Source organism: Notolepis coatsorum, assembly GCF_963971535.1.
Source record: "Notolepis coatsorum genome assembly, chromosome: 2".
NCBI classification, from domain to species: Eukaryota; Metazoa; Chordata; class Actinopteri; order Aulopiformes; family Paralepididae; genus Notolepis; species Notolepis coatsorum.
In genome coordinates this window covers 7,060,473-7,083,924 of record NC_140166.1, presented here as the reverse complement: position 1 = coordinate 7,083,924, position 23,452 = coordinate 7,060,473, and the positions used below count along the sequence as shown (strand labels likewise).

The 23,452-nt window shown below is 45.6% G+C and overlaps 1 protein-coding gene across 1 annotated transcript in view; it reads right to left on the bottom strand.

The window, feature by feature from the left end:
• Positions 1 to 23,452, bottom strand: part of fbxl17 (F-box and leucine-rich repeat protein 17) — a 918,512-nt gene that overhangs the window by 871,828 nt on the left and 23,232 nt on the right. Inside the window, exons 3-6 of the mRNA XM_084309285.1 lie at positions 18,264 to 18,629; positions 14,485 to 14,607; positions 10,324 to 10,581; positions 4,095 to 4,226 (exon numbers count right to left, since the gene is read on the bottom strand). Of these exons, the coding sequence (XP_084165411.1) occupies positions 4,095 to 4,226; positions 10,324 to 10,581; positions 14,485 to 14,607; positions 18,264 to 18,629 (879 nt within the window). The remainder of the gene's footprint in view (positions 1 to 4,094; positions 4,227 to 10,323; positions 10,582 to 14,484; positions 14,608 to 18,263; positions 18,630 to 23,452) is intronic.

Sequence of the window (23,452 nt, the reverse complement as noted above, 5' to 3'; positions counted from 1 at the left end):
TTGCTTTCACACGGCAATTTGTCAAGTGCACCAAACTTTCTGAACAATGTCACGCGATCGAAAAGGGTGCTCGTCTATTGGATACCGGTATATGTGTTAAGTTAGAATCCCAAAAACAGGCTTTGGGGACAGCTCTACAGCGCACACACATACACACACACCACATTATTCCCCGGAGCAGCCCAGCACACACACATACACACACCACATTCTCATATATTGCTGACGCAGTTTTTTTACTTTGATGTGACATTGATTGATTGTCAGCACCATGGTTGCCGTTTACAACACAGTATGTCTCTCCACTCTGCTCTATGGAGCAGAATCCTGGACCCCATACCGCCGGCACATCACCAACCTGGATGCTTTCCACATCCGTTGCCTCCAAAGGATCCTCGGCCTGACCTGGGAAGATCGAGTCCCCCACACAGACATCCTCAACAACACCAACTCAATCTGTATGGCTGTGGCCAAAAAACATCTTCGTTGGATAGGGCACACCATACGTATGCCTGACCACCGCCTGCCCCGCCAAGTCCTCTATGGCCAACTGAGAGGAGCAAAGCGGGCTGCTGGAGGCCAAAAGAGACGCTTTAAGGACTACACCAGGGACCTCCTAAAGTGTGCAAACATCACGCAGCTTGAAACTCTGGCACTCGATAGATCAGCCTGGCAAAGTCACTTGTGCCACTGCAGTTTCCCAAATACACCAAACGAAGACCGAAGATCTGAGAGGCGCACGCAACGACACCAGCGGGCGGCTGGCATCCCCCAGGTATCTGGCTTCCCTTGCGCCATCTGTGGACGGGTGTGCGGCTCAAGGAGGGGAGAGAACAGATGGTAGAGGTAAACGGTACTCTATCCCCCCCCCTCACAGTGAGCTGTGGTGTTCCACAAGGAAGCATACTAGGACCGCTACTCTTCCTAATTTATGCAAATGACATGTCGTCAGCCTGTGACTGCAACTTGTTCCTGTTTGCGGACGACTCAGCCCTGCTGGTCTCTGACAAGAACAAGTTGCAGGTTGAAAAAACCCTCAGCTCGGAACTAGGCAAAATCTGCATATGGCTCGCTGATAACAAACTATCATTACACATGGGCAAAACAGAGTCCATTCTCTTCGGTTCAAATAACAAACTCAGCAAGACCGACGGCTTCTCAGTTGCAGTGGGTGACAATATTGTTACAAGGAAAGACGAAATTACCTACCTGGGTTCCATCCTAGAGGCAAATCTTTCCTGTGACAAAATGGCATCCAATGTAATAAAAAAAGTCAACCAACGAACTAGATTCTTGTACCGGATCTCCTCTCTGGTAAACAAGAATACCATGAAGACTCTGGCAGGAGCACTCATTCAAGGGTACTACGACTATGCGTGCAGCCGTGCACCTCATGGTACCAAAGCACCTCAAAGACGCTTAAAACAAAATTACAAACATCACAAAACAAACTGGTCAGACTACTACTTGACCTTACCCCCAGAACCCACCTCACCCCTGCCCACTTTGACAACCTAGGATGGCTTAGAGTAGACGACAGAGTACAGCAACTTGCAATGGGCCTGGTCTACAAGATACACTATACGACTAAGGTACCCATGTACATGTCAAAATACTTCCCAAAGGTCAGTGAATACCACAACCACTACACCAGAGGAAGCTCAACAAATCATGTTAAACCCAGATTCGGCTCAAACAAGGGACTAAACACGTTTCGCAATTATGCCACATCAATGTGGAACGCCCTACCCAAAGCTGTAAAGGAATGTGAATCCCTACCCACATTCAAAACTGCTCTTAAAGAGCACCTACGGGAGGCTGCAATTCGAAACTGGCCACCGTAAATGCCCAAAACCCCCACCACCTCCTAATAGACAGTCTCCTCCCCACCGCATGTATATATTCCCTCCCCGCCGTATGGATATTTCTCTCCCACCCACCCACCCCCTCCAAATGTACAGTCCCCTCCCCATCATATGTATATACTCTGTCAGGATCTAGGGGTAACAGTACTGTATATTTGAATACCGTTTATGTCACAAATGTATCAGTACTAATTACCTATATGTCCCTATGCCATAAATGTCATGTATGTTGTGTATGTCATAAATGTCTATATGAATTGAAAATGGGGGACCCTGATGGAAACAAGACAAACGTCTTTTTCAGGTCTGCATCCCCTTAACAATTGTGTGTATTGAGCCGTACTGTATTGTACCCGTTCTGCAATCTGTTAAATAAAGTTTTCATTCATTCATTCATTCAAGGATCGGACTCGACGCCCACGAGAAGTGGCACCAGCGGCAGCGTCGCTAACGCTTAAAACAAAATTACAAACATCACAAAACAAACTGGTCAGACTACTACTTGACCTTACCCCCAGAACCCACCTCACCCCTGCCCACTTTGTCGTCTACTCTAAGCCTAGGATGGCTTAGAGTAGACGACAGAGTACAGCAACTTGCAATGGGCCTGGTCTACAAGATACACTATACGACTAAGGTACCCATGTACATGTCAAAATACTTCCCAAAGGTCAGTGAATACCACAACCACTACACCAGAGGAAGCTCAACAAATCATGTTAAACCCAGATTCGGCTCAAACAAGGGACTAAACACGTTTCGCAATTATGCCACATCAATGTGGAACGCCCTACCCAAAGCTGTAAAGGAATGTGAATCCCTACCCACATTCAAAACTGCTCTTAAAGAGCACCTACGGGAGGCTGCAATTCGAAACTGGCCACCGTAAATGCCCAAAACCCCCACCACCTCCTAATAGACAGTCTCCTCCCCACCGCATGTATATATTCCCTCCCCGCCGTATGGATATTTCTCTCCCACCCACCCACCCCCTCCAAATGTACAGTCCCCTCCCCATCATATGTATATACTCTGTCAGGATCTAGGGGTAACAGTACTGTATATTTGAATACCGTTTATGTCACAAATGTATCAGTACTAATTACCTATATGTCCCTATGCCATAAATGTCATGTATGTTGTGTATGTCATAAATGTCTATATGAATTGAAAATGGGGGACCCTGATGGAAACAAGACAAACGTCTTTTTCAGGTCTGCATCCCCTTAACAATTGTGTGTATTGAGCCGTACTGTATTGTACCCGTTCTGCAATCTGTTAAATAAAGTTTTCATTCATTCATTCATTCAAGGATCGGACTCGACGCCCACGAGAAGTGGCACCAGCGGCAGCGTCGCTAACCCCCCCCCCCCCCCCCCCCCCCCCTCACCCCATCCCTGGAGCAAGCGTCATCATCGAACACGATGGACAGCTAAGAGTGTGTGTGTGTGTGTGTGTGTGTGTGTGTGTGTGTGTGTGTGTGTGTGTGTGTTCATGTGTGCTCGTGAGTGGAGAGATCAGTGTTGAGTGTTCTGATGTTCACATCACATTTCTAAGTGCACATGTTCAATCAAGCCATTGCTGGACAGATTTATGGCGTTGGGAAAATAAACACAATTCTACTTTGTTTGTTTGTTGTTTTATTATACTGTATGGTGGTTGTATCGAATCCTGTACCCCGTATCATGAGATGTGCGTATCGTCCAATCCCTAATGTCAACGCACACACACACGGTGTCTCCCAGCTCATAATTCATCATCCAATAGCAATAAATTAGAGTTTCATTATTTTCCAAATGCATCACACATCCACCCACTCTCAGCCACCAGACGACAGCACCGCCGTAAGTCCCGCCCACATGTAGAACCACAGTCGTAACGAAGGCAACCGCCTCTCCGTTTTCCAAGCCAGTCTCGAGTCATGAGACACAGGTCAAATATGTCATGTTCATTTCACATCTCATCATCATCATCATCATCATTTATTTATTCGTACATGGAATTACCACAGTCCAACAGTACATATTAATATAACTCACCAAATCCCAAATTGATTCAAAGCCAGTCGCAAAATCAGAGGACCAAAAGGACCCCCTTCACAGAAGAATTAACCACTACTAGTAATAGTCCAGAGACTAATAGTCCTATAAACAACAGCAGTTTTTGTGCACATGATCCCTTAACAGCAGCACGGAGCAGAGGCGATACACTGAAGACCGTGTGACTTACCAGTTTGTTCTCCTGCATGTAGATTCTCTGCAGCTTGGGGCAGCCTCTGGCCAGAGCCACCATGCCTTCGTCGCTGATGTTGTAGCACTGGCCCAGGTGGACGTCCTTCAGCTCGCTGCAGTGCTCACCCAGCTGAGGAAGATCACCATACATTTAGATCAGGGGTCTCAAACTCGCGGCCCGTGGGCCAATTGCGGCCCGCTGGATGATATTTTGCGGCCCCCTACTTGACATCAAAGTTAAAAAAAAATATATATATATATATATATATATATATATATATATTTTTTTTTTTATGTTGTGGGACTTGTGCAGCACTTTGTTCAACTTTGTCAGTGCTGTAAAGTTTAAACCTTTTTAAATCTTAGACAAACAAAACACTTTGCTTTCATGAAATATTGTAAGCCGTCATTTGAGGCTTTATAAAAGCAGCACAATGAACACAAATCTGTCCGACCTCGTCTTAAATAACAAACAGCATCGCTTGTTGTAGTTAACAAAGAGAGGCAGAGTTGATTTTGCAAAAAATAAATAGAAAATCAGATATATATATATATAATATTTGATGTGGCCCAGCCTCACCCAGACTCTACCTCCAGCGGCCCCCAGGTAAATTGACCTGTCTCAAACCCTGCCCCTTTTCTTGATCCTCCAATCACAACTGTCGCTTACCTCGGACAAACCAAGTTTGTCCGAGGTAAGCGACAGTTGTGATTGGAGGATCAAGAAAAGGGGCAGGGTTTGAGACAGGTCCATTGAGTTTGAGACCCCTGATTTAGATGGTTCTATTATATCCTAGAGAGAGGTGGGACCCCTAGAGGGAGGTGGGACCCCTAAAGAGAGGTGAGGGCCCCTAGAGGGAGGTGGGACCCCTAAAGAGAGGTGAGGGCTCCTAGAGGGAGGTGGGACCCCTAAAGAGAGGTGAGGGCCCCTAGAGGGAGGTGAGGGCTCCTAGAGGGAGGTGAGGGCTCCTAGAGGGAGGTGGGACCCCTAAAGAGAGGTGGGACCCCTAAAGAGAGGTGAGGGCCCCTAGAGGGAGGTGGGACCCCTAGAGAGAGGTGAGGGCTCCTAGAGGGAGGTGGGACCCCTAAAGAGAGGTGAGGGCTCCTAGAGAGAGGTGGGACCCCTAAAGAGAGGTGAGGGCTCCTAGAGGGAGGTGGGACCCCTAAAGAGAGGTGAGGGCTCCTAGAGGGAGGTGGGACCCCTAAAGAGAGGCGAGGGCTCCTAGAGGGAGGTGGGACCCCTAAAGAGAGGTGAGGGCTCCTAGAGGGAGGTGGGACCCCTAAAGAGAGGTGAGGGCTCCTAGAGGGAGGTGGGACCCCTAAAGAGAGGCGAGGGCTCCTAGAGGGAGGTGGGACCCCTAAAGAGAGGCGAGGGCTCCTAGAGGGAGGTGGGACCCCTAAAGAGAGGTGAGGGCTCCTAGAGGGAGGTGGGACCCCTAGAGAGAGGCGAGGGCTCCTAGAGAGAGGTGAGGGCTCCTAAAGAGAGGTGAGGGCTCCTAGAGGGAGGTGGGACCCCTAAAGAGAGGCGAGGGCTCCTAGAGGGAGGTGGGACCCCTAGAGAGAGGTGAGGGCTCCTAGAGGGAGGTGGGGGCTCCTAGAGAGAGGTGGGACCCCTAAAGAGAGGTGAGGGCTCCTAGAGGGAGGTGGGACCCCTAAAGAGAGGTGAGGGCTCCTAGAGGGAGGTGGGACCCCTAAAGAGAGGTGAGGGCTCCTAGAGGGAGGTGGGACCCCTAGAGAGAGGTGGGACCCCTAGAGGGAGGTGGGACCCCTAAAGAGAGGTGAGGGCTCCTAGAGGGAGGTGGGACCCCTAGAGAGAGGTGGGACCCCTAAAGAGAGGTGAGGGCTCCTAAAGGGAGGTGGGACCCCTAAAGAGAGGTGAGGGCTCCTAGAGGGAGGTGGGACCCCTAGAGAGAGGTGGGACCCCTAGAGGGAGGTGGGACCCCTAAAGAGAGGTGAGGGCTCCTAGAGGGAGGTGGGACCCCTAGAGAGAGGTGGGACCCCTAGAGGGAGGTGGGACCCCTAGAGGGAGGTGAGGGCTCCTAAAGAGAGGTGAGGGCTCCTAAAGAGAGGTGAGGGCTCCTAAAGAGAGGTGGGACCCCTAAAGAGAGGTGAGGGCTCCTAAAGAGAGGTGGGACCCCTAAAGAGAGGTGAGGGCTCCTAGAGAGAGGTGAGGGCTCCTAAAGAGAGGTGAGGGCCCCTAAAGAGAGGTGAGGGCTCCTAGAGAGAGGTGAGGGCTCCTAAAGAGAGGTGGGACCCCTAAAGAGAGGTGAGGGCTCCTAGAGGGAGGTGAGGGCTCCTAAAGAGAGGTGGGACCCCTAAAGAGAGGTGAGGGCTCCTAGAGAGAGGTGAGGGCTCCTAAAGAGAGGTGGGACCCCTAAAGAGAGGTGAGGGCTCCTAGAGGGAGGTGAGGGCTCCTAGAGGGAGGTGGGACCCCTAAAGAGAGGCGAGGGCTCCTAGAGGGAGGTGGGACCCCTAGAGAGAGGTGGGACCCCTAGAGGGAGGTGGGGGCTCCTAGAGGGAGGTGGGACCCCTAGAGGGAGGTGAGGGCTCCTAGAGGGAGGTGGGACCCCTAGAGAGAGGTGGGACCCCTAGAGAGAGGTGAGGGCTCCTAGAGGGAGGTGGGACCCCTAAAGAGAGGTGAGGGCTCCTAGAGGGAGGTGGGACCCCTAAAGAGAGGTGGGACCCCTAAAGAGAGGTGAGGGCTCCTAGAGGGAGGTGGGACCCCTAGAGAGAGGTGAGGGCTCCTAGAGAGAGGTGGGACCCCTAGAGAGAGGTGAGGGCTCCTAGAGAGAGGTGGGACCCCTAGAGGGAGGTGAGGGCTCCTAGAGGGAGGTGGGACCCCTAGAGAGAGGTGGGACCCCTAAAGAGAGGTGAGGGCTCCTAGAGGGAGGTGGGACCCCTAGAGAGAGGTGGGACCCCTAGAGAGAGGTGGGACCCCTAGAGAGAGGTGAGGGCTCCTAGAGAGAGGTGGGACCCCTAGAGAGAGGTGGGACCCCTAAAGAGAGGTGAGGGCTCCTAGAGGGAGGTGGGACCCCTAGAGAGAGGTGGGACCCCTAGAGAGAGGTGAGGGCTCCTAGAGGGAGGTGGGACCCCTAAAGAGAGGTGAGGGCTCCTAGAGGGAGGTGGGACCCCTAGAGAGAGGTGAGGGCTCCTAGAGGGAGGTGGGACCCCTAGAGGGAGGTGGGACCCCTAGAGAGAGGTGGGACCCCTAGAGAGAGGTGGGGGCTCCTAGAGGGAGGTGAGGGCCCCTAGAGAGAGGTGGGGGCTCCTAGAGGGAGGTGGGACCCCTAGAGAGAGGTGGGACCCCTAAAGAGAGGTGAGGGCTCCTAGAGGGAGGTGGGACCCCTAGAGAGAGGTGGGACCCCTAGAGAGAGGTGGGGGCTCCTAGAGGGAGGTGGGACCCCTAGAGAGAGGTGGGACCCCTAAAGAGAGGTGAGGGCTCCTAGAGGGAGGTGGGACCCCTAGAGAGAGGTGAGGGCTCCTAGAGGGAGGTGGGACCCCTAGAGAGAGGTGGGACCCCTAAAGAGAGGTGGGACCCCTAAAGAGAGGTGAGGGCCCCTAAAGAGAGGTGAGGGCTCCTAGAGGGAGGTGGGACCCCTAAAGAGAGGTGAGGGCTCCTAGAGGGAGGTGGGACCCCTAGAGAGAGGTGAGGGCTCCTAGAGAGAGGTGGGACCCCTAAAGAGAGGTGGGACCCCTAAAGAGAGGTGAGGGCTCCTAGAGGGAGGTGGGACCCCTAGAGGGAGGTGGGGGCTCCTAAAGAGAGGTGGGACCCCTAGAGAGAGGTGAGGGCTCCTAGAGAGAGGTGGGACCCCTAAAGAGAGGTGAGGGCTCCTAGAGGGAGGTGGGACCCCTAGAGGGAGGTGGGACCCCTAAAGAGAGGTGAGGGCTCCTAGAGGGAGGTGGGACCCCTAGAGGGAGGTGGGACCCCTAGAGGGAGGTGGGACCCCTAAAGAGAGGTGAGGGCTCCTAGAGAGAGGTGGGACCCCTAAAGAGAGGTGGGACCCCTAGATGGAAGTGAGGGCCCCTAGCAGAATGTAAAGCAGAACGTAGAGCAGAATGTAAAGCAGAACGTAGAGCAGATTGTAAAGCAGAATGTAAAGCAGAACGTAAAGCAGAATGTAAAGCAGAATGTAAAGCAGAATGTAAAGCAGAATGTAAAGCAGAATGTAAAGCAGAATGTAAAGCAGAATGTAAAGCAGAACGTAAAACAGAACGTAGAGCAGAACGTAGAGCAGAATGTAAAGCAGAACGTAGAGCAGAATGTAAAGCAGAACGTAAAGCAGAACGTAAAGCAGAATGTAAAGCAGAATGTAAAGCAGAACGTAAAACAGAACGTAGAGCAGAACGTAGAGCAGAATGTAAAGCAGAACGTAAAACAGAACGTAGAGCAGAACGTAGAGCAGAATGTAAGGCCATGGTTACACTGGGGTTTTTGTTTTTGTTACTGAATGATTACGTTTGCATGTCCAAGTTAAATGGAAACGCCGTTTTGGCAGAAAAACGCTGAAAAGGTGTTTTCGTTTTGGAAACTCGCCGACAATGGTGCCATGTAATCTGCGCGAGCCGGTCAACAAATGAGGCAGAACACACAGTGAATGTATCCGTTTTTGTTTATTGCACTTTATTTCTTGCTGAAAAATAAATGCTATGTGGCTAAATGGCTCATGCGAGGTATAAAGATGGTGGCTTTTGAGATTGAGCAGGATGTGGAGTGACTCATTTAACCTTTCTGATGGGTTGAAAATGGCCTTCATGTTTGAACTGCATCGCCACCTACTGCTTTGGCATTGTACTACATGTATAAACATCACTCGGTGGTCAGGAGACAAAACGATGTCTAACTTGCCTGCCATTACGTAGCGTTCTGAAAAGCGAAACTGAAACTGAAAACTGGCCATAGTGTACAGCAGCCTAAAGCAGAACGTAAAGCAGAACGTAGAGCAGAACGTAGAGCAGAACGTAGAACAGAACGTAAAGCAGAACGTAAAGCAGAATGTAGAGCAGAACATAGAGCAGAAGAAGAAAGCCAGGTTCTCAGTCTATGGTCAAATTGTGTTTGTTTTAACCTGCTTGGAGCACATAAGGGTGGGTTTGCCACAAAGCACAATACAGTACAAAGTAGATGTTTCTGTGACGGACAACCTACCAGACAAAAGATTTCCTGATGCTGTTGTCGACTAATTGATAAGTCAATTTACACAATAAACCTGAAAAATATGTGTTTTCCACATGCACTGATGGAGAAGGACCTCTTTACAGCTCGTGCTGCTTACTGCTACTTATTTGTATCTCTTCATATATATATATATATATATATATATATATATATATATATATATACATATAGCTATGTAGCAACTTTCTCCAGACTTCTCTTGGCAGAGCCTGGGGTGTGGCCAGCAATAGCAACCCCTCCCCCTATCCCTACTAGAGTCCAACCCACACATCAGATCAAAACAAAAAAATTAAATAAGTGTAATATATAATAATATAATATAATATAATACCAAGAGAGGCTCTTTTACCTAGAGGTCAATGTTTGATGGTATTAGGCCTAACAAAAATAATGGTTGGTTTCAGGTTGCCGACCGACCCTGCCGATTTAGGTGCGACCCAATATATTTTATGAGTTTAAAAAAAAAATTATATATTAAAAAAAAAAAAAACATTTTTTTTTTTTTTTTTTTTTTTTTTTTAGAATAAAGTTTCATAGAAATCTTAGTCAAACATTTAGTATTATGGATATTAAACATGCTGGCAGAGTACATGCATCCATGTTGTTGTGAACATTTTAACCCTTTCACTGCCACACGACAGCCGGTTAACCCTTTCACTGTGACAATACAGAAGGTTAGCCCTTTACTATCACACAACCGACGGCGATGCTCCATCATTAGCATCATTAGCTCCGCATCCGCGGAGCTAATGATGCTAATGATGGAGCATCGCCGTCGGTTGTGTGATAGTAAAGGGCTAACCTTCTGTCGTGTGGCAGTGAAAGGGTTAATTAAATAAAGAAATTCCCTATCCATAGTCGCCGTGGGAAAGAATAAAAAAAATAAAAATAAAAAAATAAAATTCCCTACCTACCCATGGCCAAACTGACAACCAACCTGAAACCAACTATTATTTTTGTTAGGCCCAATGTCTCCATTTGTTATGTCTCCGGCCTTGCTTGATTGTTTGATGGTATTACAGATACCAGTGTGAAAACACTGCGACAATACCTTTTTCAGGGCCTCATCAGTGAGTTTGTCCTGGTTGCCAACGTGCACCTTCACCAGCAGGGGGCAGTGCGTGGCCAGAGCAGTAAGGGAGCTGTCGCTGAGCTGCTTGCAGCGGTAGGCTGTGTACTTCTGCAGACCAGGGCACTGGGAGGCCAGGGAGCTCACCCCGTGGTCCTGGACCCCCCGGCAGTCAGAGAGGTTTATCTCTGTCACGTTCTGCCTCCGGGACGCTATCTTCACCAGGACATCATCATTCACCTGAGGAGGAGAGAAGAGAAAAGAAGAGAAGAGGACAGGAGAGAAGAGAAGAGAAGACAAGACAAGACAAGGGAAGGGAAGACAAGAGAAGACAAGAGGACAGGAGAGAAGAGAATAGAAGAAAGGAGAAGAGGAGAGGAGAGAAGAGAAAAGTAGAACTTCATTGTCCACACAAGATGTACTGTGGTTCCTCCTACCTAACACATTACAGAACACATTGAAAACAACATACAGAAGTAGGCCATCTTAGCCTAGAGGGCAGCGCAGGTATGACACGCAGAAGCCAAGCCGTGAGCTCAGGAGGCTAAATCAATCTGCTGGGATGGGATGGGAGGAGGGAAGAGGGTGGATGAAAAGAGTAAAAGAGAGAGTAGGGGAGGGAAGAGGGTGGATGAAAAGAGTAAAAGAGAGAGTAGGGGAGGGAAGAGGGTGGATGAAAAGAGTAAAAGAGAGAGTAGGGGAGGGAAGAGGGTGGATGAAAAGAGTAAAAGAGAGTAGGGGAGGGGAGGGAAGCGGGTGGATGAAAAGAGTAAAAGAGAGAGGAGGGGAGGGGGTGGATGAAAAGAGTAAAAGAGAGTAGGGGAGGGGAGGGAAGAGGGTGGATGAAAAGAGTAAAAGAGAGTAGGGGAGGGGAGGGAAGAGGGTGGATGAAAAGAGTAAAAGAGAGTAGGGGAGGGGAGGGAAGAGGGTGGATGAAAAGAGTAAAAGAGAGTAGGGGAGGGGAGGGAAGAGGGTGGATGAAAAGAGTAAAATAGAGAGTAGGGGAGGGAAGAGGGTGGATGAAAAGAGTAAAAGAGAGAGTAGGGGAGGGAAGCGGGTGGATGAAAAGAGTAAAAGAGAGTAGGGGAGGGGAGGGAAGAGGGTGGATGAAAAGAGTAAAAGAGAGTAGGGGAGGGGAGGGAAGAGGGTGGATGAAAAGAGTAAAAGAGAGGAGGGGAGGGAAGCGGGTGGATGAAAAGAGTAAAAGAGAGAGGAGGGGAGGAGGTGGATGAAAAGAGTAAAAGAGAGAGTAGGGGAGGGGGTGGATGAAAAGAGTAAAAGAGAGAGTAGGGGAGGGGGTGGATGAAAAGAGTAAAAGAGTAGGGGAGGGGAGGGAAGAGGGTGGATGAAAAGAGTAAAAGAGAGGAGGGGAGGGAAGCGGGTGGATGAAAAGAGTAAAAGAGAGAGGAGGGGAGGGAAGAGGGTGGATGAAAAGAGTAAAAGAGAGTAGGGGAGGGGAGGGAAGCGGGTGGATGAAAAGAGTAAAAGAGAGAGGAGGGGAGGGGGTGGATGAAAAGAGTAAAAGAGAGTAGGGGAGGGGAGGGAAGAGGGTGGATGAAAAGAGTAAAAGAGAGTAGGGGAGGGGAGGGAAGAGGGTGGATGAAAAGAGTAAAAGAGAGTAGGGGAGGGGAGGGAAGAGGGTGGATGAAAAGAGTAAAAGAGAGTAGGGGAGGGGAGGGAAGAGGGTGGATGAAAAGAGTAAAATAGAGAGTAGGGGAGGGAAGAGGGTGGATGAAAAGAGTAAAAGAGAGAGTAGGGGAGGGAAGAGGGTGGATGAAAAGAGTAAAAGAGAGAGTAGGGGAGGGAAGAGGGTGGATGAAAAGAGTAAAAGAGAGAGTAGGGGAGGGGAGGGAAGAGGGTGGATGAAAAGAGTAAAAGAGAGAGTAGGGGAGGGAAGAGGGTGGATGAAAAGAGTAAAAGAGAGAGTAGGGGAGGGAAGAGGGTGGATGAAAAGAGTAAAAGAGAGAGTAGGGGAGGGAAGCGGGTGGATGAAAAGAGTAAAAGAGAGTAGGGGAGGGGAGGGAAGCGGGTGGATGAAAAGAGTAAAAGAGAGTAGGGGAGGGGAGGGAAGCGGGTGGATGAAAAGAGTAAAAGAGAGAGGAGGGGAGGAGGTGGATGAAAAGAGTAAAAGAGAGTAGGGGAGGGGAGGGAAGAGGGTGGATGAAAAGAGTAAAAGAGAGGAGGGGAGGGAAGCGGGTGGATGAAAAGAGTAAAAGAGAGAGGAGGGGAGGAGGTGGATGAAAAGAGTAAAAGAGAGAGTAGGGGAGGGGGTGGATGAAAAGAGTAAAAGAGAGAGTAGGGGAGGGGGTGGATGAAAAGAGTAAAAGAGTAGGGGAGGGGAGGGAAGAGGGTGGATGAAAAGAGTAAAAGAGAGGAGGGGAGGGAAGCGGGTGGATGAAAAGAGTAAAAGAGAGAGGAGGGGAGGGAAGCGGGTGGATGAAAAGAGTAAAAGAGAGAGGAGGGGAGGGGGTGTCTGATAAATAGGCCATCACAATAGCATTATGTAAAAGAGTATGCAAGAGGCTGTCGTCCTTCTTGTTAGAACAAATTACACAATAGAGGCCTTGCACTGAATGTCTGAGTAGTTTAGATGCTGTTTCAGTGTGTGTACATTCTGCGTGGAGAGTTTATATGCTGTTTCAGTGTGTGTACATTCTGCGTGGAGAGTTTATATGCTGTTTCAGTGTGTGTACATTCTGCGTGGAGAGTTTAGATGCTGTTTCAGTGTGTGTACATTCTGCATGGAGAGTTTAGATGCTGTTTCAGTGTGTGTACATTCTGCGTGGAGAGTTTAGATGCTGTTTCAGTGTGTGTACATTCTGCGTGGAGAGTTTAGATGCTGTTTCAGTGTGTGTACATTCTGCGTGGAGAGTTTAGATGCTGTTTCAGTGTGTGTACATTCTGCATGGAGAGTTTAGATGCTGTTTCAGTGTGTGTACATTCTGCGTGGAGAGTTTAGATGCTGTTTCAGTGTGTGTACATTCTGCGTGGAGAGTTTAGATGCTGTTTCAGTGTGTGTACATTCTGCGTGGAGAGTTTAGATGCTGTTTCAGTGTGTGTACATTCTGCGTGGAGAGTTTAGATGCTGTTTCAGTGTGTGTACATTCTGCGTGGAGAGTTTAGATGCTGTTTCAGTGTGTGTACATTCTGCGTGGAGAGTTTAGATGCTGTTTCAGTGTGTGTACATTCTGCGTGGAGAGTTTATATGCTGTTTCAGTGTGTGTACATTCTGCGTGGAGAGTTTAGATGCTGTTTCAGTGTGTGTACATTCTGCGTGGAGAGTTTAGATGCTGTTTCAGTGTGTGTACATTCTGCGTGGAGAGTTTAGATGCTGTTTCAGTGTGTGTACATTCTGCGTGGAGAGTTTATATGCTGTTTCAGTGTGTGTACATTCTGCGTGGAGAGTTTAGATGCCGTTTCAGTGTGTGTACATTCTGCGTGGAGAGTTTAGATGCTGTTTCAGTGTGTGTACATTCTGCGTGGAGAGTTTAGATGCTGTTTCAGTGTGTGTACATTCTGCGTGGAGAGTTTAGATGCTGTTTCAGTGTGTGTCAGTCCTGATGGCAGAAGCCCTGATGGCAGAAGCCCTGCTTGGCGACAATGGGGCGACAGTGGCTCAGGAGTTAGAGCAGTCATCTGGTAATTGAAAGGTTCCCGATTCGATTCCAGCTCCTCCCGGCAGTGTGTCAAAGTGTCCTTGAGCAACCCTTAACTGCTCCTGATGAGCAGGTCGGCAACTTGCGTAGTTGCCTCTGCCGTCTGTGTGTGAATGGGTGAATGTGTGAGTGAATGTGTGAGTGAATGTGTGAGTGAATGTGTGAACTGTGAATGTGTGTGTGAATGTGTGAACTGTGAATGTGTGTGTGAATGTGTGAACTGTGAATGTGTGAGTGAATGTGTGAGTGAATGTGTGAACTGTGAATGTGTGAGTGAATGTGTGAACTGTGAATGTGTGAGTGAATGTGTGAACTGTGAATGTGTGTGTGAATGTGTGTGTGAATGTGTGTGTGAATGTGTGTGTGAATGTGTGAACTGTGAATGTGTGTGTGAATGGGTGAATGTGAGGCATAAGTTGTAAAGCACTTTGGATAAAAGCGCTATATAAATGTTACCATGTTGGTGTTTCCCTCCCTGCTGACTTACTTGCTGTAGACCACTGAGGTCAATTAGCTTCCAGAACTGGAAGTCCAGACAGAGGTCCCTCCAGTACTTGCAGACCAGGGAGGCACACAGACAGCGCTCCTTTACTGTCAGGTGAGAGAGCACCTAGCAGAGACAGGACAGAGAGGACAGTTTGAGCTTGATGTTATCAACCGACAGTGAATAGATGATGATGATGATGATGATGATGATGATGATGATGATGATGATGATGATGATGATGATGATGATGATGATGATGATGATGATGATGATGATGATGATGATGATGATGATGATGATGATGATGATGATGATGATGATGATGATGATGATGATGATGATGGAGGTTTAAGTGAAAGCTGGTTTGGCTCGTACTCAGCAGGGTGATATCAATCCGAGGTCGTAGAGTCCAGGCTTGTGCCAACACACCCAGGGAGTGATATGGGCGGTACGGTGACGGTACGGTGGTGCAGTGGTTAGCACTGTTGCCTCACAGCAAGAAGGTCCTGGGTTCAAACTAGGGCTGCACGATTTGGGGAAAATATCGAATTGCGATTTTTCTGACAGATATTGCGATTGCGATTAAATTTGCGACATCATTTTCTTTTTAAACCAGCCCAATGGAGGTTTATTGTAAAATGCGGCTTGCATCGGGCCTCCGCGGAGTGTCTGCTCGGGACACGGAGCCTGGAACATTTTCTTCAAGTTTCTTTATTAGTTGTCATACAGAAGTACAGAATACTTTTTACCTGGGAATCGATACCGGTACCCAATGGTACCTTTTTTAATGTTGCATGATCATGTACTGCAGGGGTCTGCAATTAGGTTTGCTCACGGGCCAATTTTTCCCCAAGCCATTGAATGGCGGGCCAGGACCAAAAACAATGGCTAATTTAATATAATGATAGTGAAAAATGTTTAACTGTCAAAATAAACGAGCTGCATAGGTAATAAACTGTAAGCGACATATACATGTTTGCACTGTATTTTTTCTATTATAAAGTGCCTCTCGGGTGCAGAACACATGAACAGATCAGTCATTTGATTTTAATGCAGGTGCTCGCATTATAAATCGAATGTATTATTATTATTATTATTATTATTATAACACATGAACAGATCAGTAGGGTGGGCATTTGATTTGCAGCACCGCGGCGGGTGTATTATAAATCGAATGTATTATTATTATTAAAACACAACTCACCATAATGCAGCCCTGCCCTGGGCTTATTATTGTTTCTGTTTCGGTCCTCCAAAATCCCTGCTAATGTTTGAAACATGTCAAATGTCCACTCACGTTGAATGCAACTACTTTATCTTCTGCCAACTTGAACACAGTTGCTTCATTGCCTCGTGTCGCCATGTCAACACGCGAGAGTCACCTGTTGCGATAAACCCGTATTTTAAGTATGACTCCTGGTTTTGTTTATGTGTCTTGGAGATCGTAGTTTCCTCTTCTGGCTCCTCAGTTGGTATTTCCTCTTTGCAAAGAAGTTATCCAAAGACGTTTGTTTTGTTTTGTTTTTACTAAATTTAGCTAACGTTAGTTTAGCTGACACACGCCGGTGGGGGATCACTGCACTAGAAAAGAGAAACTATACGAATTTTCCATTGGTTCTCCGAGTCCATGTGATCATTTCTAGCATTTCAATTGGCTATAGTGACATTACTGTTTAATGCCAAATTGTATTTTTCATTTAGTTAACGAATGTCTCGTAATTTAAGGAGCTTCTTCAAGCACTCTTTTTGTTTAAAGTTAATTGCATTGTTTTTGCATTGTTTTTAATTGCATTACTGTTTAATGCCAAATTGTATTTTTCATTTAGTTAACGAATGTCTCGTAATTCAAATACCTATAGCGCCTTCAGGAGCTTCTTCAAGCACTCTTTTTGTTTAAAGTTAATTGCATTGTTTTTGCATTGTTTTTAATTGCATTACTGTTCACATGCATGTGTGGTGCCGTCAGTCATGAGTAAAGCTTGAATGACTTACTGAACTGGTGTTTTTATGTCATGGACTCCGTTTCCCATTTCAGCACCAGCGCTGTCCACCTCAATTTGAGCAAGCCTATACGGTACATTGCACCTCACTGCCTATACCTGTTATTCACTCTCAACATGGATAAAACATAAAGTATGCATATAATACAAATAATATGAGCAGCCATTTACCAATATGATGAAAATAAAATAAATATCATATTCTCAAAATAAACTGACGGGCCAGAAATTATTGCTGGTGGGCCCATTTCGGCCCGCGGGCCGCCTATTGCCGACCCCTGTACTGTATACATTTATTATGTATTATACTATTTTTTGTTTAAATATCAACATTATCTGGCATCCTCAGTAAATACTATCAAACTCTTCTGACCTCATCTGGTCTTTCCAAAGACGGGACGCAAGCGCGTGCACACACACAGAAAGAGAGAATGGCTTATAGCAGACTTAATGATTTTAGAATATTTCAGCTAATGAAGTTAAATATTTATAATAATAATAATAATAATAATAATAATAATAATAATAATAATAATAATAATAATAATAATAATAATAATAATAATAATAATAATAATAATAATAATAATAATAATAATAATAATAATAATATATTTGATTTGTAGTGCGCTTTATAGTTGTGGAGCAAATCTCAAAGCGCTACATTTTAAAAGAACATAAAAACTAGCAAGAGTAAAAGAAGAAATAAATAAGATAAGCAAGACTAAAGCTGGTAAGGAGTAAAAAGAACACTAAAACTAGTAAAAGAGGTAAAAAAAAACATAAAATAAATAAGAAGGGCTAAAACTGGTAAAAGAACATAAAATGTGTGGAGCTAAAACTAGATAAAAATCAACAAAAGGCTCCATTAAAAAGATATGTTTTGAGGCCCTTTTTAAAAGCATCGAGTCTGTAGTGCTCTCAGGTGCTCAGGGAGAGCCTTCCACAGTCTGTGGTGCTCTCAGGTGGTCAGGGAGAGCATTGCATCGAGTCTGTGGTGCTCTCAGGTGGTCAGGGAGAGCCTTCCACAGACTGGGAGCGGATGAGCAGAAAGCCAGATCTCCCACGGTGCAAAGTTTGGTCCTCGGGCGCTGGAGGAGGTTTGCCTGGCCGGAGCGGAGATGTCGTGAGGAGGAGTGAGGGGTGATGAGTTCTAGAGGGGGGCGTTTCCGTGGAGGCATTGGTGAGTGAGCAGGGAGACTTTGAACTCGATCCTGAGTGAGACAGGGAGCCAGTGAAGGGACTTGAGGATAGGTGTGCTATGTTATTATCATCAACTATCCAGTTCGTTTTTATAGTGTAACGTGTTGCTATCAAAAGTATTGCGCCAAGTGTTTAAAACAACTGCAGACAAAACAGGCCAAAAAAGACAAAGTCTTACATTTGACACATAAACATAACATGTACTAATACTGAAGAGTGTAATTTAGTAGCTTTCAGTCTTACAAATTGATGGAGAGCTAAACGTTGAACTTGAGAACTATTCTGAACCATCTGAACTATCTGACTCTTAATAATAAACACTGCACGGACTCTGGTGCAGTGTGTTATTATGGTTTGGACTATGTATTCATCACTATTACTACTGTCTGATTGAATCCTGCCACTCGCTACTGTTCACTACTACTACTGTTATCACTCTTATCATTACGACTGGCACTTTGTTCTATGTTATATTACCATTAATTTACTACCTATCCTACATGTACCCCCCCCCCCAAAACAAGCTAAGTTCCCCCATTGATGCTCATGTCTTTTTGGAAAAGGGTGACCTCTGACCTTAAGAAGGATGGAAGAGGGAAGGTGGTTGATGCTCGATGTATCCACAGCATCCGTGCCTCTCCCCTGGCCGTCGTCGTGGTGATGATGATGATGCAAGCAGCAGGGGGAAGAGTCGGAACTCTGCGGCGAATCGCCATGAACGCCGAGCCCACAGCAGCCTTCGGCGGAGGAAGAGGAAGAGGAGGAAGAGGAGGGAAGGGCACAGAGCGGGAGGTGGCAGTGGCCGGTGACGGCGTTAGAGGAATCTCCTCCTCCTCCTGCTCCTGCTCCGTTCTCCAGGCCTCCCTCTGGGGCAGAGAAGGCACAGCGCGGCTGCTTGCAGGGGGTGCACCGCTGCACCTCAGCACATTTCCTCTTACACACCTGCAACAGAGACACAGCGCTCAGGTCAGTTAGGGCAGTGGTTTTCAGTCAGGCCCCCCTTGCGAAATTAGAAACATTTAGGCATATATATATATATATCACACCATATATTTTGTAATTTCTTCTACTGGTCTCTTTTCATTCGAACATTAAACTAGTGTTCTGATGTGCATTTATTGAGTCTCATATATTAAGATAACTGCTTTACATTTTTCTTTTATTCTAGCAGTTTCTCACGCTTTTATTTTGAAGGCACAATCATGCCGACCTCAGTAGACGTGAGTGACGCCGTCATACTGTGTTGCTTTTTGTCTTTGTAATGCAAGTGTTGTTAATGTCAGAGGCGTGCCTCGTCATACTGTGTTGTTAATGTCATTGGCGTGCCTCGTCATACTGTGTTGTTAATGTCAGAGGCGTGCCTCGTCATACTGTGTTGTTAATGTCAGAGGCGTGCCTCGTCATACTGTGTTGTTAATGTCAGAGGCGTGCCTCGTCATACTGTGTTGTTAATGTCAGAGGCGTGCCTCGTCATACTGTGTTGTTAATGTCAGAGGCGTGCCTCGTCATACTGTGTTGTTAATGTCAGAGGCGTGCCTCGTCATACTGTGTTGTTAATGTCATTGGCGTGCCTCGTCATACTGTGTTGTTAATGTCATTGGCGTGCCTCGTCATACTGTGATGTTAATGTCAGAGGCGTGCCTCGTCATACTGTGTTGTTAATGTCATTGGCGTGCCTCGTCATACTGTGATGTTAATGTCAGAGGCGTGCCTCGTCATACTGTGATGTTAATGTCAGAGGCGTGCCTCGTCATACTGTGTTGTTAATGTCAGAGGCGGTGTCAAAAACCTCTCAATTCTTTTTCATATTTCTTTCTCTCCCTGGTTGGATAGCTAATATCAGCTAGCTAGCTCACTACCACAGGTGATGGAACAGATTTTGTGTGACGGCAACCAAGCAGCAGTGTTTGTTTACAGCTCTTGTGTGCAACACATTGTATTTAAATCTGAATACATTATATTATATCTCTCCACACTGTGTTAGCGCTGTGCCAGCAGTCCACTAGACTAGTAGGAACAACCATAGATAGAACTATATGAGGGAACAATGTAATTTTTCTCCCATCATCTCATCTCCCTGTGCAATGAAACGCTATTATTGTGAATCACTATTATTCTGAATATTAACTGCTTCTGCGCCATTAACGAGTATACTCGTTATTGGCCGCCATGCGTTGAGCGCCAGAAACGAGTTAACTCGTTTTTATGATCGCTATTTCTTTTATTCGCTATTGACATTCATAATTCATCCAGCAAGGCTCCGGGAGACTCTGGACTCTGTCGGATATTGCAACGGTTCAATACCGCCGCCTGGTGGATTCCGGATGGTGCGTTCTGTGCATCCGGGAAAATGTTCTGGGCAGAGCTCTCTTGTTATGTGGATCCAGACAAACACTCTAGTGCAGACCTGGGCATTGTACGGCCCGCGGGCCGGATCCGGCCCGCGGGATGATTCTGACCGGCCCGCGAAAGATTACATGATAATAAAAAAAATTTTTAAATTTTTTTAAAAAAAAATATTTTTTTAATATTTTTTTTTATTTTTATTTTTTACTTTTTTTTTTCATGTCAACGTTCACACGCACAGTATACGCTTAGGAGACATGCTCAGAAGATGTTGGTTCTCTTTGGATCCACCTACATATGTGAACAGACATTCTCAGTCATGACGTTTACCAAGTCCAGGTACAGATCCTCTCTCACTGATGAACATCTGGCAGCTGTGCTTCGCATCTCCACCTCAGACATGCAACCTGACTTTGATGGACTTGTTAAAGCTCAACAGAGACTGGATTTCTCACACTGAATGAAAAAAAATAACTGAAGAACACTAAAATGTGGAAATATAACAAGTGAAATGGGACACTTGATCTTTTTTTTGCACAGTTCTGAAAACATAAAATGTTTAATATAGGCATGTAAAGTAAAAAAGGCTACAAAACTGGGACACTTTTCTTTACACAGTTCAGTGACATGTCTTGTTTATTTTTGCTATAAGATGATGTGATGTCTTTAGAAAGCTAAGAAAATCCTTGTTTCAATAGTATATGAAACTCAAAATTCCCTTTGTTATTAATGTTTCACATTTTGTTCATCATTTTGGAAATAAATTCTATTTGAATAAATGATATTTTTGAAAGCTATAACCTCACCTTTTAATTGCCAAATAATAACATACACTCTTACCAGGGGTCAAAACAATGCCATTTACTGCTTTTTATATAGAAATAAAATGTATATTATGCATAATTGAGTTTGGAATTTTGGCCCGGCCCCCCAACATATTTTCAGTTGCTCATTCGGCCCCCCGGGAAAAATAATTGCCCACCCCTGCTCTAGTGCATTGGATCGCTTTCGAGACGCAAGAATCAATATGCTTTCGCCGTTTATTGCGTCGTACAAACGGAAAACGGATCTAGCAGATGGAAATCAAATAATTGGAATATTTTTCCTCCAGACTCATCGGCCACAGGTAAGAGGAATCTAACGTTAATTCCAGCTCGATTGTCCATTTATTTCATTGCAATCCATCTGATCAACGTATGATGTCGTACTAAAGAAAGCCGTTACTGACAATCAAGGAATCATAAACGACCCCCCTCCCTTTCCTTCACGCATGATGGAGTATAATGTATACCGATCATATGCATTTGAATTTTTTAATATAGCGTGTATAGGAACGAAACGCCAATCGATTATGTATAATATGCGTCTGGGCCTATAACTTGCGTTCTAGGAATTACTGCAGAACACTCTAAAAACATACTTATATTCACGACGGTATTAACACGGCAATGTATGAATGGAAAAATATAACGTTCCCACATCCGGAACAATAGATACCCGATGTTGAATGGGCCATAGTAATGTCGATATAGCTATAATATTTAAAAAGTTATAGCCCTGCAAAGAAGGTGAGTGACTCCATAGGCTTACAGCACTGGCAGAGAGTGGTATAAGATGGTCAAACTGCGTGGCAGACATTGTGTTAATTAGAATTAATTCTCATTATGAATCTATACATTTCTCGCTTAACCCTTTCACTACCACAATACAGAAGGTTAACCTTTCACTACCACACTACAGACGGTTAACCTTTTTTTTTTATCAAAATCTTTTTTATTTTCAATTTCAACAAACAACACAACATCAATAATAACACAACAACAACAATAATAATAATAATGATAAGAACACAATAAGAAATAATATTGAAAGACGGTTAACCTTCAGTAGTGTGGTAGTGAAAGGGTTACCACATTCGGGGCCATTGGGGGCCGTCTAATATCACTCTAGAGACGGCCAGCATTTCAAAACAGACTTGCATAGTTCGTGAGGCTGTTTGTAGAGCTAAATCTATACTTTATAGTATTGCTATCTGTCCATTCTCATTGTCAATTGAGACAATAAACCGTCCCTTCAAAATGGCTTAAAGAAATATTTTTTTCATCAATACGTTTTCATTTTATAGTGTCTTGAATATAAGCGTTATATGGGATTTGGGCTGGTATATTTCCTGGAAGGCGAGATATAAGGCGCTAAGCTAGTAACGTTAAATCCAATGGCATTTCGGCTATAGAGAAGCTAGAGTTAAAAATCAAACTACATATGATCGATATGATGGTCCACCATGAATGCATGAAAGGGGGGGGGGGGGGTGGGGGACGTCGTTTCTGATTATTGATTACCAATAACGGCATTAGACTCAGTAGCCTCATTCGCTGACCGGGTGGATGGCTATCAAAGCAAGGCCCGACCAAGCTGAAATTGACGTCAAATCGATCTTACCTGTGACCGGTTGGACTGCAAAAAGGATTTCCCAGTTATCGATCGCCATCTGGTAGATCGATATGTCCATTGGCTGATCATATATTCCTTTACTGCACACTGAAATCCGCGTCCCAAAACGTATTCCGTGCTACATGCTACAGGCATAGCTTCAGGTTAGCAGAAAACTACATTGAAGATCCAGAAAAAACAAGACAACTTCTGCCACAGGGAACACTGCATTATTGAGACAGCGCCCCTACGAGGATCTGGCCGGTAATGCACTTTTTCGAATTCAAAGAGTAGGGTACTTCTGCAGTGCCACTCGGTGACATTGAGTAGGTCAGTGGTTCTCAAACTGTGGTACGCGTAATTTAAATCTTTATTTTTTTTTTTGCAGTCAGGCCACTGAACTTAGAAGCAGGCCAGTCCAGTGTTTCTAGTTGCAGATAGTTCGATAACCTAAGTGGGGAACAACCAGGAGATCACTGTGACAGAGAGTAATGCAGTCTAAAAAGTCATAAATCTTTTATTCAACTTCAGCCCTGATCATAACCATTTTTATTTTTTAGATTTTTTTGTAATGTCAGAAAAAAAATTAAATACTCCCACTTTTCTGAAGAGTTGTTGTTACATCTGACATTACAAAAAACAAAAAATCCATCAAAAGCTGTGTTGTTGCTAATCATTGACACATGCCTAGCCTGTAATAATCCCCCCAGAAAAATTTACTTTGCATTTGATATATTGAAAATATTTTACTTGTGTTTTTTTAACAATAATTTGTGATGCCATCACACAAACTGGCATTTAAAGGGTTACAATTCGAAAATGTATTGACTATGTGTTTTCTTCTTTTTTTATATACAATAATTTGTGATGCCCATCACAAACACTGGCATTTAAAGGGTAAAAGAAAAAAAACAGAATGCAGGAAATTAAGTCTTTGTAACAAAATAATTCCTGCTGGGGGACCCCCACTTAGAAAGTGGCCTAAC